The sequence below is a fragment of the Castor canadensis genome, chromosome 14 (genome assembly GCF_047511655.1).
Source record: "Castor canadensis chromosome 14, mCasCan1.hap1v2, whole genome shotgun sequence".
Lineage (NCBI taxonomy): Eukaryota > Metazoa > Chordata > Mammalia > Rodentia > Castoridae > Castor > Castor canadensis.
Genome location: NC_133399.1, coordinates 26,397,122 through 26,414,499, shown reverse-complemented (window position 1 = coordinate 26,414,499; position 17,378 = coordinate 26,397,122). Strand labels below are relative to the sequence as shown.

Sequence of the window (17,378 nt, the reverse complement as noted above, 5' to 3'; positions counted from 1 at the left end):
TCCATTTTGCTCTGGTTATTTTGAAAATGGGGTCTCATGAACTATTTGTCCAAGCTGGCCTCGAACCGTTATCCTCCCGATCTCAGCCTCCCAAGTAGCTGGGATTATAGACGTGAGCCACCAACACCTGGCTTGTGTTTGTCTTCATTAGGATTCTTACCATCTGTGACCTGTACCACCCCCAATCTTTGTTTCCCATCATCCCTTGAGCTGAACTCCCAGAGGTCAAGATCTGCCCTGCGCCTTAGGGTCCTCCACTGGCTTTACTGTGTGGCTCCTGAGGCCAGGTGGGCAGGCCTAAGGGCTCCACAGAGGGGGAGGCAGGTGGGAATGTCACCGTAGAGTGCCACCAAGTGGTCAGAGTCTTGGGCAGGTAATCTCAACTCTGACAGAGGTCTGGGCTGGCAGCTATGTCAGACAGCTGGCCGTCCTTCAGTGTGGTTTGTGACTTTGGTTTCCATTGAGACCTCTCTGGCTGACTTTGGGCCACCCGGAGCTGTCAGGGCTATGCCAGGAAGGCCCAAGGGTCTGTATTAGCCCCTCAATAGCTAAACCTCTACTCCCAGGTGGCATTTCAACAGCCCCAGTCTCCTCCCTGCTTCCCTGCCATTGCCCAAGGGACATCCAGTCCTGAAGCACAAACAGCCAAGCTCCAGGGAGCGTCCTCTTTCCATCCGGGCCCCTGCTTACGTGAGCTGCCGTCCCCCTGGGCAGGTGTGTCTGCTATTAACTTGTTGGCTGAGTGCCCTCGGGGCCTGGTCTGTGCTCCCTAAACTGCAGCTTGGGTTCCTGGGCTGGGGATGAGGTGGGCAGCCACTATGTAGGTATGCTCCTGTCCCCTGCCTGGTGGCACTCATGAGAGCCCAAAACTCCAGTCTGGGTCTTGGGAAGGAGGAGATCGTTCCTGGGCAGTGAGGCTGCCAACCCCTTGCCATGGCTTCTTCATGCCTTAGTTACTCATTGAACCCAATGTTAACAGGACCCACCTCGAGCTAATGGAAGAGCTGGGCATGGTAGTGCATGCCTGTAATCCCAGTAATCGAAAGGCTGAGGCAGGAGGATTATAGTCCAAGGCGGACCTGGGTAAAGTCAAAAGACCCTACTTAAAACACAACCTAAAAACAAAATAAAAAGGGATAGGAGCCAGGTGCTGTGGCTCACACCTATAATCCCAGCTACTTGAGAGGCTGAAATCAGGAGAATCGTGGTTCAAAACTAGCTTGGACCAATACTTTGAGATCCCATCTCCAAAAAATTAACCAGAGCAAAACGAGCTGAAGGTGTGGCTCAAGCAGTAGAGCGCCTGCCTCACAATCACAAAGCCTTGATCTCAAACCTCAGTCCCACTGAAAAACAAACAAACAAAAAACCACTCCAAACAAAAAAGGGGGGGGAAGCTGGGGGTGTGGCTTATGTGATAGAGTGCTTGTCAAACAAGCACAAGCCCCTGAGTGCAAAACCCCAGGCACCAGCTGCACCAAGTGACTCACACCTGTAATCCCAGTTTTTTGGGAGGCAGAGATTGGGAGGATCACAATCTGAAGTTATCCTGAGCAAAAAAACTCGAGGCTACCTGAAAAATAGCTAAAGCAAGAAAGGACTGGGGGTGTGGATCAAGTGGTAGAGCACCTGCCTAGCAAGCATGAGGGCCTGAGTTCAAATCCCAGTGCCACCTAAAACCAAAACAAAACCATGTATCACCAGAAAAAGAAAAACTCAGGGAACACATTATCATTACAGTTTGTGCATCTGTTATCCAAAAACCCAAAATCTGAAAGGCTCTAAAATTTCACAACTAGGTGAATGCCTATATGACACTACATTGTGCGGTATTGCACCCCATGAAGTTTTGTTTCTTACATAAAATTATATTAAAAATAACATATAGATGAATTTTAGACTATGTATGTAAGATATATATGAAATGTAAATGAATTTTGTTTTCAGACAGGGTCTCACTATGAAACTCAGACTAGTCTGAAAATCTTCCTGCCTCAGCCTCCTGAGTGCTGAGATTACAGGCACAATCCACCTCATCCAGGCCTCATTCCTTTTTGAAGGCCGAGTAATATTCCACTGTATGGCTATGTCACATTTGCTTGTCCAAGAATTCCCTCACGGATGCTTAGGTTGTTTCTATTTTTGGCTTACATTTTGGGCTTGATTTGCATTTCCCTAAAAACCTAGTGGTGCTAAACGTCTTTTCTTGGTGATAATGACACCTCCTTTGTAGAGATGTCTGTTGAGGTCTCTTGTCTCCCCCCCCCCCTTTTTTTGGTCAGTACTGGGGGTTGAACTCAGGACTTTGAACTTGTCGGGTAGATGCTCCACCACTTGAACTATGCCTCCAGCCTGTTTTTGGGTTGTTTTTCGTCTCTGTTTTTGTTTTGACAGGGTATCTTTATAACTCAAGCTGGCCTCAAACTCAATCCTCTTACCTCAACCTCCTGGGATTATAAGCAGGCACCACCACACTTGGAACTCTTGCCTATATTTGAATATGGTATTTAGTTTTTTTGTTGTTGTTCAGTTGTATGGATTCTTTATAATCTGAGAAATTAATTCCTTGTCACATTTACATTTTTCCTTCCTTCCTTTCTAGAACCCAGGGTCTCCCATCCACGTAGTAGTTCTCTTTTCTTTCTTTTTTTTTTTTTTGGCAGTACTGGGGTTTTGAACTCAGGGCCTCATGCTTGCTAGGCAGGTGCTCTATCTCTTGAGCCACTCTGCCAGCTCCCCTACAGATACTTTTGATTTGGGTTTTGGTTTCAGATTCAGATACAGTTTTGGGTATGACGTGCATTGTTGGGGGAGTGGGAGGCAGAGCAGCAGAGGGGTGCCCTCAACAAGGTCTCCCTGTGACTCAGACGAGAGGCTGTCAGAGGCCAGAGATGCAGGGGTAGAAGAGGGAGTGACCCCCTGGTCCCCAGTCCCTTCTCTTGGAGTGAAGAGACCAGCTTCCTACAGGCGGATAAGCGGGGAGCAGGACAGGGTACAAGCCAGTCACCAGTAGCAACCTGGATAGACAGTGGCTCTGGACTTAGCTGACCTTAAAACACATGCTTGCATGCAGAGAATGGAGGGATCCCTGAAGTCTTTACAGATAAAGAGGATGTCCACAATCTTCAAAGGCACAGGTGCCCTCAACCCTTCATCTGTATCTTCTTTCTGGAGAAATGCCTTTCCCCATTTTTAAGTTGTGTAGGTTTTTGCTGTTGAGTTGTAGGTGTTCTTTATATATGCTACATACTAATCCCTTGTACCATTTTCTTCTGTACTTTAAATTGTCTTTACCCTCAAAACAGTGGACTATAGTGGACAGGCCACTACTTGCTAGGCAGATGCTGTACCATTTGAGCCACTCTGCCAGCCCTTTTAGGTGATGGATTTTTTTGAGATAGGGTCTCAAGAACTGTGATCCTTCTGATCTCTGCCTCCTGAGCAACTAGGATTATAAGAGGCTCATAGCTCTTTTCTTTCTTTTTCCTTTTTTTCTTTTTTTTGTTGTGAAACAGCATTTCATGCTATAGTTCATAAGTTCATTAGTTGTGAGGCCTTTTGATCATTTGGTTTTAGTAGTTATGGACAATGGTGCTGTAAACATTTGAGTGCAGATTTCAGGCAGACAAATTTTCTGCCTAGAACTATCTAGAAGTAGAGTTTTTGGCACATGTAGGTTTAATTTTATAAAGCCTGACAAACCTTCTTCCAAAGAGGTTATGCTGCTTTGCCCTCCTCCCTGCAACGTACTAGCGTCCAGTTGCTCCACCTCCTTGCCAACACTTGGCAATGTCAGCTTTACCATTTTGGTTTGGTTTGCTGTTACTCATTTTCTAATATTCAGTAATTTTGAAGCTGGGCTCGGTGGTACATGCCTGTATACCCCAGCATTCAGGAGGCTGAAGCAGGAAGATCTTAAATTCTAGGCCAGCCCGGACTACAGAACAAGACCCTGCCAAAAAACGAAGTCAAAAATAATAGTTTTGGATGTGGGAATGGAACCCAGGGCCTCCTGCAGGCAAGGCAAGCCCTCTACCACAAAGCCACCTCCTCAGCCCTCATGCTTTTAATTTGCATTTAATTGAGATGGTTGTCTCCCTAACTTTTTTGCCTGGGTTGGCCTCAAACCATGATCCTCCCTATCTTGGCTTCCCAAGTAGCTGGGATTACAAGCATGAGCCACCGGTGCCCAGCGGTAGCACTCATTCTATCTTAGAGGGTTCAGTGTTGCCTGATTCTATAACTGAAAATGAAAGCCAATGAAGCTCACTACAAGCCAGGAGTGGGCAGCCATGCCTGTAATCCTAGCATTTGGGAGACTGAGACAGGAGGATCTCAAATTCCAGGTCAGCCTGGGCTATGAGTCTGTCTTGAAAAAAAATGAACTGGACTCTATGGCTACTCTGGGTCGCCATCCCCACTATTCTTCTGTTGCCTGCCTGGTCACTGTAGCACTAGCTCCAGTGGGGGTGGAGGAGGCAGAGGGCAGCAACTAACATTTTAGTCAGAAGTCCCAAGACCTGGGTTCTAATTCTGACCCTGTTATTACCTTGCTGTGTGACCCAGAATTACCCATTCTCCAGCCTAAGCCTCAATTTCTTCATCTGTAAAATGGACCCTAGGAGTAGCCCAGAAAAACAAAAACAAAGACAAAAAAAACATTGCTGTCCTGGTCTAGGAGATCGTAATCTTATTTCTTACCAGAGTCCATTCCAGTAACATCTTACGCTGACTCTCCACATGTAGGAGTGCTCCCATTACACACACTGAGAATATAGCCTGAACTCCACTGGCCAGTCTAACCCCCTGGCTTACACAATAAAGTAATAGCCCAGAGAGGGAAGCAGCTTTCCTGAAGTCACACAGCCACAAAGCTTGCCACTCTTATGCTCAACTATTCATGTCAACTCCTTTCTTGGGTCCAATCCTAAGTGGTCTGTTTGGGGCTGATGGACTTACTGTAATCACCAATGTTTTAACGCTAATCACATGGATGAGCAGGAGAGACAGTGGCTGTCATCTTTTGGTAGATGAAGAAACTGAGGGGTTATTTCCCCTCCCCCATCCCAAATTACATAGCTGGGCTGTACTGCAGCCAGGGAGCTCCCTGCCTTATCCTGGGGTTTCCCTCTTTCTGTAGCTGTGTCTCTGTCACTGTCTGTATCTCCACTCCAGCCACACCAACTTCCTTGCTAGTCTTCGAACAAAAACTGAATCCTGCCTCAGGGCCTTTGCATTTGCTGATCCCTCTACCTCAAGTGATTTCTCCCATCTCCTGACTCATAGGTGGCTCTCTGTCATCCTTCAGGCCCTGATGACCTGTCACCTCCTGAGAGGTCTGTCCCAACCATAGCATTCCACAGCCCACTTCATCATTCATTCATTCGTGTTTAATGATTCACTCAACAAACATTTTCTGGGTGTCCACTATGTACCAAGCTTCAGGGATACAGCGGTGGTAAAAACAAACAGCAATCCTTGCTCTGCAGAGCTTAGTTTTAGAAGGGAAGAGAGACAATAGAGAAGTGAAGTATAGATTGTGTCAGGCAAATAGTATATTGTCATTGTCATTATTCTTTGTGTGTCTGTTTTTAAGGGAGGGAAATAGGAAGTATCACCACAAGGGTTGTCAGTTTACATGGGTTGATTGGGGAGGCCTACCTGAGAAGGTGACAGTTGAGCTGAGGTCCGATGGAAGAGTCTGAAGTCTGGGCAGGAGAAACCGCTTGTGCAAAGGTCCTGCGGCAGGGATGTGTCTGGAATAGAGCAAATGGGTTGCAGTGTGGACTTTTGTTCTGAATGAGGTGGGAGCCTTGAGCTGACTCTGGTGCTCCCTACCTCCCTCTGGTGGCTCTGTGAGGAATAGATGGGAACAGGAGCTGGGGACCAAGAGGACCTTTGTGCTGCTGTCATGGCTGGAGAATCTTAGAGAGACAGATTTGCATAGATTTCTGGCAGCCAGGCTGATTTGAGGTAGGAAGGACAGTGTGGAGCTAAGGAGGACCCCAGACTTTTGTCCTTGGAGAGTCCCCAGCACCTGCATGGCATCTCGGCTTCCCTGCCTCCCATCTCTTTCGGGGTGCCTGTGTCTCTTTTTCATCATTCTCTTCCAGCAATTTCCTCGGCCTCAGTCTTCCTGACCCCTCTTTCCGCTTGTCCCTTGCAGCTTCGAGGCAGAAAATGGGCCGACGCCGTCACCTGGCCGCAGCCCCCTGGACTCGCAGGCGAGCCCGGGGCTCGTGCTGCATGCCGGGGCGGCCACCAGCCAACGCCGGGAGTCTTTTCTCTACCGCTCCGATAGCGACTATGACATGTCACCCAAGACCATGTCCCGGAATTCATCGGTCACCAGCGAGGCGTGAGTACTCCCTCTCCACCCTAGATCCCCTAGGCCTGTCCTGGTCACCAGCTGGCCCTTCCCAGCAAGGAATTGGGGGCACGCACCCCCACCTTGGCCAACCGCCCGCCCCCACATACCTGTGCTCCCTAGTAAAGACAAGCAGCCCCTTCCCCTCCCAAATAAAGGCCTTAGTTCCCTATAAAGGCCTAGCCCTGCCCACCTGCCGGGTCCAAGTCAGCTCCTACTTTTGGCGGCCCTGCTCCTGGCCCTCCCTTTATACTTTAGGTTAGCCCCGCCCACCAGGCCCGCCCAAGCCAGCTCCTGCCCATTGGCTGCCCTGCATCTGGCCCTCCCATAACATGCTGTCTTTGACTTAGCTCCGCCCACCAGGCCCGCCCACGTCAGTTCCTGCCCATTGTCTGCCCTGTACCTGGTCTTCCCTTAACCGGGCGTTCCTTATGTTAGCCCCGCCCACCGGACCCACCCAAGCCTCCTCTTGCTCATTGGCTGCCCTGTGCCTGACCCTCCCTTAACACGCCTTCTTTAGTTAGCCCCGCCCAAGCCTGTCCCTGGTGATTGGCTGCCCTACTTCTAGTCCTCCCATAACACACCCCCTTGTTTTAGCCCCGCCCACCACGCCCTGCCCAATCCCACTAGAGCCAATTGGCTGCTCTGCGCCTGGCGCTACCTTAACTGCCTCTTCCGAAAGCAGGGAGACCCTCTACTTACACCCACTTGGGACTCTCCCAGCCTTCCCCAAGCCAAACCCCCATTATCATGGAGCGTCTGTTGAGGTGGGAGCCCCTAGACTAAATTAGTCTCCTCCTCTCTCACTGCACCCCCAGCCTCCCCGTCCAACATCAGGCCCTACAGCCCTGCTCCCCAAAGCCAAGCACCGCCCCCACCAAGGCAGCCCCTACAGCATCCTCGCTCTCCGCACCCCTTCTTTTAGCTTTGCACCCCCCACCTCCACATACCTGAGTCAATTCCCCGCCCACCATCTGCTTGGGGACCAACCCTAGCATCATGTCCACACTTGGGTGGTGTAAGTGCCCCGCCCCCTTGCCTGCCAGCTTCCAGCCCTGACTGACCGTGTCCACCCCAGAGAGCTGCTTCTCTAGGGAACTGTGACCTGTCGCTGTCCTTGATTGCAGGCACGCCGAGGACCTCATCGTAACACCTTTTGCCCAGGTGAGACCTGTCCCCAAATATTTCAAGAGGGGAGAGACTCCAACCATTCCCTCCATTCTTGGGGAAGGGGCCTAGATCCCACCATTCTTCTAGGTTAACTCCTCTTATCGCTGTGCCCCATTCCAGGTGCTGGCTAGTCTCCGTAGTGTTCGAAGCAACTTTTCACTCCTAACCAATGTGCCCATTCCGAGCAACAAGTAAGTACAGGTTGGGCCCTAACTATCATAAACATGAAGATCAGCACAACAGGTTTGACTTTTAGTCCTGCTGTGTGACCTCAGGCAGGCACATGACCTCTCTGAACCTCTGTTCAGGCAACAGCTCCTTCCAAGCCAGAGAATGATTGCAGTTGAAGGCTTAAGACACCAATGCTTTTGTAAATAAAGACCCACAGTTCACACCTGTAATACTAGCTACTTGGGAGACTGAGATCAGGAGGATCACGGTTCAAGGCCAGCCTGGGCAAATAGTTCAGGAGTTCAGGAGACCCCATCACCAAAATAACCAAAGTAAAATGGACTAGACTGTAGCTCAAGCAGTAGAGTGCCTGCCTTGCAATCGCAAAGCCCTGAGTTCAAACTCCAGTCCCACCAAAACAAACAAAGACCCAGAGATCTGGATGCATAGAGCCACTCAGGGCTCTGGTGCCAACATGCTGGGTAGATAGCAAAGCCCTGAGTTCAAACTCCAGTCCCACCAAAACAAACAAAGACCCAGAGATCTGGATGCATAGAGCCACTCAGGGCTCTGGTGCCGACATGCTGGGTAGATAGCATCTTTAAAATGGGAATTACAGCAACCGCCACTAGATGCTGTGAGCAATCCCGGAAATAACATATAGAAAGTGTTCTGCACATAGTAAGTGCTAAATAAACAGGAGCGGTTCTTATTATTTTAGGGCATAGGGTGTGACTGACAGCTGGCAGTCCTAGGGTGCAGGGACAGAGCTCCACAAAGGTCTGAAGATGTTGGGCAGAATAGTGAAGGGAACAGAGATTCTGGAAACCCAGCATCTGACCTTAGCACGCTTTAAGACTCTACTTTCAGCCAGGCACAGGTGGCTCATGCCTGTAATCCTAGCTATTTGGGAAGCTGAGATCCAGAGGATTGCTGTTGGAGGCCACCCTGGGCAAATAATTCTCAAGAACTAGTGTTCTCCAAAATGGATTGGAGGTGTGGCTCAAGCGGTAGAGCCCCTGCTTTGCAAGTGCGAATAAAGCCTTGAGTTCAAACCGCAGTCCCGCCAAAAAAAAAAAATCTGTTTTCACCATCTTGAGCCTCAGCTTCCTCGTTTGTAAAATGGGATCTAATGGGTTCATTGAGGCTGCAGGCAGTGAACATGGTAGCGTGTTTGGGACGCTTCAAACACCCAGAAATGAGAAAACTTAAATTCATGAAGGCGGGAGGGCAGGGATGGGGACAGGCTGACACTGAAATCCCATTTCTCTGCAGGCGGTCCCCGCTGGGCGGCCCAGCCCCTGTCTGCAAGGCCACGCTCTCAGGTAGCTAAGCCTACGGGTGGGAAAGGGTCCCTCACCCCGGGTGGTTGTTTTAGCCCTGTCCCCACCCACCTGGTGTACCCCCTATCACCGCAGGCTGGGGTCCCTGTGGTGTGTGCCTGCATTCCCTATGGGTCACCTCTTGGGCCACCCCTTTCTCAGAGGAGACGTGCCAGCAGTTGGCCCGGGAGACGTTGGAGGAGCTGGACTGGTGCCTGGAGCAGCTGGAGACCATGCAGACCTACCGTTCTGTCAGCGAGATGGCTTCGCACAAGGTGTGAGGTTGGGCGGGGCTAGTGGACCAATCACTAGGCACGGACCCTGGGGGTGGAGCTTATGGGTGGAGCCAAGCAGCGGGTGGGACCAGTGGGGCTGGGCTAATTTCTGGGTAGGGCCTATCGGGGGAGAGGCGATCCTGGGGCGGAGCCTGTCGGCAAGGCCAATCACTAGGCGGAGCCAGGGGATGAGACCAATCATTGAGCCAGCCTGATGTGGGTAGGGCCAATCTCTGGGCGGGGCAACCATTGGGCGGCAGTTTCAAGACCTCTAGTTCTTGTAGATTCTGACTTGTCCCAGGGCTGGAGGAGCCTGATGTGTGTCGGGGTGTGTGTGTCTGGTTTTCCATCTGCTCACAAGTGACTGTGTCTTTTGGGGAGCAGGGGTTTGTCTGTTTGTACGGTCTGCGGATGTGTATCTGTACTGATGTAGATGTTGACTTATAGCTACCCATCTGCGGTGTGGCTATGTTTGAGGCCGGTTCTGAGGGGTGGCACACAGGTGTGTACCTGTAGAGGGTGTATGTGCACAAGTGACTTTGTGAGGACTATGGCTGTGTTAAGTGCAGACTGTGCCAGAGGAATGTATATGTCTGCAGGTGTGATTTGGTCCAGGTGCAAATGTGAGTGGGTATCTTTTAAGTATTTGTGACTTCATGTTTGTTGGTGAAGGTGCAGTGTGCACTGCACAACTCCAGGGGGCACCATTGAGAAAGCAGGCAGTATGAATGGTGCTTCCTGGAGTGCTCTGCAGCGTGGTGGCAGCCCTGTGGGCGGGTGCCTATCAGGAAATGAGTGTTCAGGTGGGGGTGTCTTGCCTGGGGAGTGCATACATCTGTGGGCGGAGGCTTGTCTGTGAAAATGTGAGTTCGAGGTGATCGTGTCTCCGACGATGGGTCAGGCAACTGAGAATGTGACTGTCTCTATGTGGGGTGTGTGCCAGGATATGTCTTTGTGTCTGTGTCTCTTTGTGTGTGTTTGTCCTGAGGTGTGTGTGTGTGGCTGTAGGTCCATGTTCCTAGAAGGGGTGTTTGCGTCTCTGTGCGCAAATGTGTACCTGTAAACGTACTGCACGTTAGAGTTGTGTCTGTCTCCTGGGGTGTGCATGCGTGCACGTGTGTGTCATTTAAGGACTGAGCTGAAAGCGTTGGGTATCTGTGTGTGTTGAAGCGCCAAGTATCTGGGCAGGGGTTGGTGTCTGTAGATGGTGTGTGTCTCAGGCCATTTGTGTGTCTGTGAGTGTGTGGAAGGTCTGACTGTATCAGTGGAGGAGATACATCCTCAGAGGGGTGTGGTGGCCTCCCTGCCTCCCCCCAGCAGCCTCTTCTGGGTCCTGGCTGAGGCCCGTGGGCTCTGATGCCCCTTTAACGCCCCCCCCACTCCAGTACCACCTGACTTCACATGCAGCCTGCCAGTGCTGCAGTGAACACGCGCGCGCACACACACACACACACACACACACACGGGTGCACACACGGAGCCCCAAGCCTCCACAGCAACCTCCTCTGGGGACCCTTGCCCCGCGTGCCCCCCATGGGCAGGGGCCCCCAGCAGCCTCCAGTCACCGCCGTGGGGGGGCCCATTAGGACCAGGGGCTGGTGGACCATGTAACCAGGGCTGCTGCTGGGAGCGCGGAGGGGAAGGGAGCCCCCAGCCCTGCTGGGCCGGCCCAGGCCCCTCCGCGGCTCCCCCTTCCACTGCCCCACCTGCCTACCCCTCCCCCCCAGTCCCCGTGGCTGTTGACCCTGGGATTCGCCAAGCTTAGCCAGTGCGTGCGGCAGCCCCGAGCGGGGCTAAGTCTTCAAGATGCCCCTGGTGGATTTCTTCTGTGAGACCTGCTCCAAGCCCTGGCTGGTGGGCTGGTGGGACCAGGTAGGGGAAGTGAAGGGCAGAGGATGGGAGGGAGACCCTCCACCCCAGTCTCTTCTGCTCCCTGGGTGGGCTTGTGTGTTCAGCTGTGCACGTGTGTGGCCTGCACATGAAGCCTTGTGATCGTCTCTGTGTGTGGCCCGGGGCTGGGTGTAGATGGTGGGTGGCTGGGGGTGTGTGGCTCTCCCTAAGGAGGGTGGATCACCAGCTGGATGTGGATGTGTCTGCAGTGGTATGTGTCTGACCTGGGTCCTGGCGTGGCCCTGTCTGTGATCAGTTGGCTCTGACCTGATCTTGTGTGTTGGGTCATGTTTATGAGCCCAGAGCTGCCTGATGTTTCTCAGGCATGTGACCTCAAGTGTCAGTGACTGCCTTATTGTGGGTGCCCCTTTATATGTTTGTCTGGGCTGTGTGACGCTGTGTAGGATGGGGACAGCCTGGGATTCTGTGCCATTGTGTGAAATTGTGTGTGTGTGTGTGTGTGTGTGTGTGTTCACTATTTGTATCCAGGGTGTTCAGGCAGCCCTGGGAGAAGTGACCACCTGTCCCAGAGTGGGCTATCCTTCCTGCCTATGTGCCCCCAGCCACACGGGACAGAGGCTGTTCCTGTGTTTTGACGAAGCTTGGGGGCGGGGAGCCAGTGCCCTTCGTCCATGCACAATGTCACAGCAGAGGCCTGTGTGAAGTAGCATGGGGGACCAGGAGGGATTCCCAAGCCCAGTTTTAGGAATATTCTATTCATCTGTGCATCTGTACATGTCCATGGGGTTGGGGGGAAAAGGGGGCGCTGACGGAAACCCCCTCCCCAGGTGATTGAATTGGGGTTTCTTCAGCTCACTATTCTTTGGGATCCCGACCAAACCTTCTCATTCCCCAGAGTTTGAGTGCCACATTGCAAACCCAACTGGGGCTGATGGCCAGGACCCCCAGGGATTGAGGCCATGTGTGACAAGACCTGGGCCCAGGGTAACTCTGGAAAAGCAAGGGTTAAGGGGCCTGTGGCTTGCCCCCCTTTCCCCAGCTCAGCAGCTGGTTGGAGGGGGAGTTGCTAAGGAGACTCCCATCACCATGGTGACGAGAGTCTCCTGGTACCCCATTGGCTCCCTGTTAGACAGGAGCCCCTCCCTTCCACAGGTGCCCCTCTGGCTCCTCCTTAAGGGAGGTAAGAGAGGGGAGTCCTTTTTTCCTCAGGCAGGGAGGGGTATGCTGATTCTGATCCCCCCCAAGCCTGGGGCCCCTATCCAGAGCTAGGAGGAGAGGAAGGGCTGACCCCTCTCCTCAAGCAGCCTTCAAGGGACTGTGAGCAGAGAAATCCAGGTGACTCTAAAGTCTTGAGGAGTGTGAGGATGGACTGCATGTACACACCCCCTACCCCACAATGACCCCCATCATGCCTTCCTTCTTGGCTCCTTTACCTTAGTTCAAGAGGATGCTGAACCGGGAGCTCACACACCTGTCTGAAATGAGCAGGTCGGGGAACCAGGTCTCAGAGTACATTTCCACAACATTCCTGGGTGAGTGAAGGGCCTGCCCGTGGTGTGGGAGGGACACCTGGGCTGAAGGAGTCTGCCCTGACCCTTAACTTCCCTAAAAGTCACAGGTCACCCTGCTCAAGGGCTCCCACACTCATGAGGCCCCCCCCACCTTGTATGAAACCCACATGTAAGAATATCTCTGTGGGTCTGGGGACATGGTTCTGTTGTAGAGCACTGTTCTAGCATATGTAAAGGCCCTGGGTTCCATCCACAGCACCACAGCAGTGGCTCAAGAGACAAGCCTTACAGGTGTGTGCCTGTAATCACAGCTATATGGGGGCAGAAGTAGGAGGATCAGCTTGACACCAGTGGCTCTCACCCGTAATCCTAGCTACTCGAGATCAGGAGGACTGCAGTTCGAAGCCAGCCCAGGAAAATAGTTCAAGAGATTATCTAGAAAGAACCCATCACAAAAAAGGGCTTGGGGAATGGCTCAAAGTGAGGCCCTGAGTTCAAACTCCAGTATTGAAGAAAAAAAAGAAAAAAAGAAGAGGATCAAAGTCTAAGGCCAACCCTGAGCAAAAGCATGAGACACTACTTGAAAAATAAACTAAAGCCGAAAGGGGAAAGGCACCAGTGGCTCATGCCTGTAATCCTAGCTACTCAGGAGGCAGAGATGAGAATCTTGAGACACTTTCTTGAAAAAAATTCATCACAATAAAGGGTTGGTGGAGTGGCTCAAGGTGTAGGTCCTGAGTTCAAACCCCAGTACCGCAAAAAAAAAAAAAGCAAAAAGGGCTGGAACTGTGGCTCAAGTGGTAGAGCATTTGCCTAGTAAGTGCGAGGCCCTGAGTTCAAACCCCTGGCACCACCAAAACATACATAAAAAGAACAAAGAACCTATAAGTGATCCCTCAAAAACAGAATTTCCTAACTCCATGGAACCCTAAATTCAGTAGAGGATACCTCAAATCCATTGGAACTCTTAAACTCATGAGGAACTCAGACTTATCCTATCTTCTGAACTCAGGGTCCCCCTCGCTAAAAATATCCCTCCAAATTCAAGATAATTTCACCCTGACAATTTGTTACCAAACTCCAAAAGCTCACAAACTCAGGCGGACTCCTGCACCCCCGCCAGCAAGCTCAAAAGGGTTTGGAACTGGTGTGGTAGTGCACACCTGTAATCCCAGTACTGTGGAGGCAGAGGCAGGATGATCTGGAGTTTGAAACCAGCCTGGGCTACGTAGTAAGTTCAAGGTCAGCTTGAACTACATAGAGAGACTGCGTCATAAGTAAATAAACAGAAATGTCCCGCCAAGCACCAGTGTCTCATGCCTCTAATTCTAGCTACTTGGGAGGCTGAGATCAGATGGATTGTGGTCAAAGGCCATTCCAGCAAATAGTTCAGGAGACCTCATCTTCAAAATAACCAGAGAGGAAAGTGGACTTGGAGGTGTGACTCAAGTGGTAGAACACCTGCTTTGCAAGAGTGAAGCTCTGAGTTCGAAGCCCAGTCCCACCAGAAAAAAGAAGAAGTCCAGAGTTTCACATGCTTCCACCAATGAGGGGCTGCTATGCCTTAGACTTCTAAGGATCCAGCCAATGGGAGCTTGTTATGTAAATGACCTCTATTAGGCCCTGTCATTGACTGGCAATCGCAGGTCATAATGGGTGGCCCTGGCTAGTCTATTTCTGAAGCCCTAGAAAGCCCAAGAAAACAGCTCCTGGGGCTGGTCCCCAGGCAGGCTCCTGCAAGGAGCCTATGGCCTCAAAGACCCTCTTTCCTCCATCCTCCCAAGAATGCCCCCCTCCAACCAGCAGTCTCAGCCAGTGTGGGATGCCTTCCAGGACAGGCAGTGGTTGTTTTGGCATCCCCACCCCACTTCCTGACTTTCCACCCATACCCACTTGCGGCCAAACCTGGCAATTTGACCAGGGTCGTTCCTCCAGCCTACCACATCCCAGAAAAATTCCCATGTCCCCTCTAGCTTCCAGCCTCAGAGTACCCATCAGTGTGACACTCAGAAGAATTTGACCCTTTTGGGTACAGCTTTCCAGGACATGGTGAGGGGCTGAAGGATAGGGGGTAAGTCCTCCCAGGGAAGCATGCTGATCAGGCCTGCAATTTTCTGCAGATAAACAAAATGAAGTGGAGATTCCATCACCCACCATGAAGGAGCAAGAATCACAGGAAATGCCACGACAGAGATCTTCCCAGCAGCCCCCGCCCCCGGTACCTCAGTTCCAGCCCATGTCACAGATCACGGGGGTGAAGAAGTTGACGCACGGCAGCGGCCTGAACAATGCCAACATCCCACGCTTTGGGGTGAAGACAGAGCAAGAGGAGCTCCTGGCCCAAGTGGGTGGGGGCTCAGTGGAGCCAGGGATCTCTGAGGGCCCCTGAGGACTCGGCATTGGGGGGATGCATCTGAAGCCAGATTTCCTGGAGGCAGACTCAGGATGAATGTGTCAGGGGGAGGAGGTGGAGGAAAGATGGTCAAAGAGGTGGTCTCAGCCGGGCACCGGTGGCTCACGCCTGTAATCCTAGCTACTCAGGAGGCAGAGATCAGGAGGATCCTGGTTCAAAGCCAGCCCCAGACACATAGTTCGTGAGACCCTATCTCGAAAACCCTTCACAAAAATAGGGCTGATGGAATGGCTCAAGGTGTAGACCCTGAGTTCAAATCCAAGTACTACAAAAAAAAAAGAGGTGGTCTCAGCTGGAGCCCGCCATCAGCCTGATCCCACAGAGGGCTAGGGATGGTAATGCTCTTTGAGCTGCCACTGACATCCAGCATTCGGTTGTGTTTATTAAGCACCTACTGTGTGCTGGTACCAGTTGTGGATTCTGGGGAAGCATGAGAAATAAGCCAGTGTTCCTTCTTTCCCAACTGGAAGTAGGAGCTCGTAAGCAGTTTAGCTTAGAGGCTGAGCTGCATGTGGGAGTCAGCCCAGCTGGGTTCCCATCCCAGCTTTGCCACGTGGGAGATCTTGGAGAAGTCATGTCACTGCTCTAAGCCTTTGTCCCTCACCAGCCAAACCTGACCAAGAATGCTTGGTTTGGTACTTGATGTGTAATGAGCATTCGGGAGACAGCTGTGAGCTGGGCATGGTGTCACACACCTGGAATCCCAGTGGCCGTCAGTCTGGGCTACATTGCAAGACCCTGGCTCCAAACAAAATTAAAAGTAAACAGATGCTATGTTAAATTTTACACTGATGAGCACATTCCATGAGCAGTAATGTGCTTTCCTTCAGACCAGGGCTCCAAGCTGCTAGCAGAGGGTCTCCAGGGCCCATGGGCCATGGCTGCTTCTGACCTCTCACCTCCATCTCCACCAGGAGCTGGAGAACTTGAGCAAGTGGGGTCTGAACATCTTTTGCGTGTCTGATTATGCCGGAGGCCGCTCGCTCAGCTGTATCATGTACACAATATTCCAGGTGATGGGGGCAACAGGGAGTGGGCCGGGACCTGAGGGGCGCAGGGCAGGGCGCTCCGGGCCCGCAGGGGTCACCGCCCTGCCCCTGCTGGCCCCCAGGAGCGGGACCTGCTGAAGAAATTCCGCATCCCTGTGGACACAATGGTGACGTATATGCTGACCCTGGAAGACCACTACCACGCTGATGTGGCCTATCACAACAGCCTGCACGCGGCCGACGTGCTGCAGTCCACTCACGTGCTGCTGGCCACACCTGCGCTGGACGTGAGTGCACCTGACCCCATCTCTCTGTAATCGCCCATCTCCCATTTCCTGTGTCTGACCTCCCTGTCTCTTTGGCCCCATTCCCTCTCATCCTCATCTTTCTCTCCTAATTAATCACATTAGGCAAGTGCTCTACCCCTTGAGCCACACCTCCAGCCCTTTTGTTTTTTATTTTCTCTTTGAGATAGGGTCATACTAACTGCCCAGGCTGGCCTCGAACTCTTGATTCTCCTGCCTCCACTTCCCAAGCAGCTGGGAGTAAAGGCATGCATCACCTTGCCTGGCTTCCTGATTTACCTTGAACCTCCCATCTCCCTCTATCCCTCCCATCCCTCTCTCACCCTGTCTCTTATCCCCTTCATTCTAACCTACCTCCCTCTGAGCTCCTCTTCCTGCCCCTCCAGGCGGTGTTCACGGACCTGGAGATTCTTGCGGCACTCTTTGCAGCTGCCATCCACGATGTGGACCACCCCGGGGTCTCCAACCAGTTCCTCATCAACACCAGTGAGTGGTCCTTCTCTGGGGCAGGCCCGGCTGGCCTGGGGGTGGAGCCAGTTGGACTGAGGGAGGAGCCTGCTGGTCAGGGAACAGGGCTTGGCCCAATGGAGGTGGATCTGAGAGGGCTGGCATGGGGCTAGCGGCCGGGAGGCGGGGCCAAACAGAATGGGGCGGGGCCTGTTGGATTAAGGGCGGGGCGTGCGGAGATAGGAGTGGAGCCACACCCCTGACCCCGGGGGCCTGCACTGCAGATTCGGAGCTGGCACTCATGTACAACGACGAGTCGGTGCTCGAGAACCACCACCTGGCTGTGGGCTTCAAGCTGCTGCAGGAGGAAAACTGCGACATCTTCCAGAATCTCAGCAAGCGCCAGCGGCAGAGCCTGCGCAAGATGGTCATCGACATGGTGGGCGGGGACAGGAGGGCAAGCGGGGAAGGGAGCTTAGAGGCCATGGGAAACCTTCCGAGGCCTGGCTGGGTGCAGTGGGCGGGTGACTGGGCATCAGTGTCCCACGTGACACCCC

General features: G+C 52.3%; 1 protein-coding gene across 7 annotated transcripts in view; it reads left to right on the top strand.

Annotated features, from left to right (window-relative positions):
- Window positions 1-17,378, top strand: part of Pde4a (phosphodiesterase 4A) — a 42,612-nt gene that overhangs the window by 20,844 nt on the left and 4,390 nt on the right. For 5 of the 7 annotated variants that reach the window (XM_074054090.1, XM_020174301.2, XM_020174299.2 and 2 more), the window contains 11 exons: window positions 6,167-6,358; window positions 7,495-7,531; window positions 7,658-7,728; window positions 8,984-9,033; window positions 9,193-9,305; window positions 12,595-12,688; window positions 14,788-15,011; window positions 15,995-16,093; window positions 16,192-16,356; window positions 16,761-16,860; window positions 17,106-17,260. In XM_074054090.1, coding sequence (XP_073910191.1) covers window positions 6,167-6,358; window positions 7,495-7,531; window positions 7,658-7,728; window positions 8,984-9,033; window positions 9,193-9,305; window positions 12,595-12,688; window positions 14,788-15,011; window positions 15,995-16,093; window positions 16,192-16,356; window positions 16,761-16,860; window positions 17,106-17,260 — 1,300 coding nt within the window. Of the gene's footprint in view, window positions 1-6,166; window positions 6,359-7,494; window positions 7,532-7,657; window positions 7,729-8,983; window positions 9,034-9,192; window positions 9,306-9,515; window positions 11,178-12,594; window positions 12,689-14,787; window positions 15,012-15,994; window positions 16,094-16,191; window positions 16,357-16,760; window positions 16,861-17,105; window positions 17,261-17,378 lie in introns of those variants that run through there. The other 2 variants (XM_074054089.1, XM_020174307.2) reach the window with 2 other exon arrangements.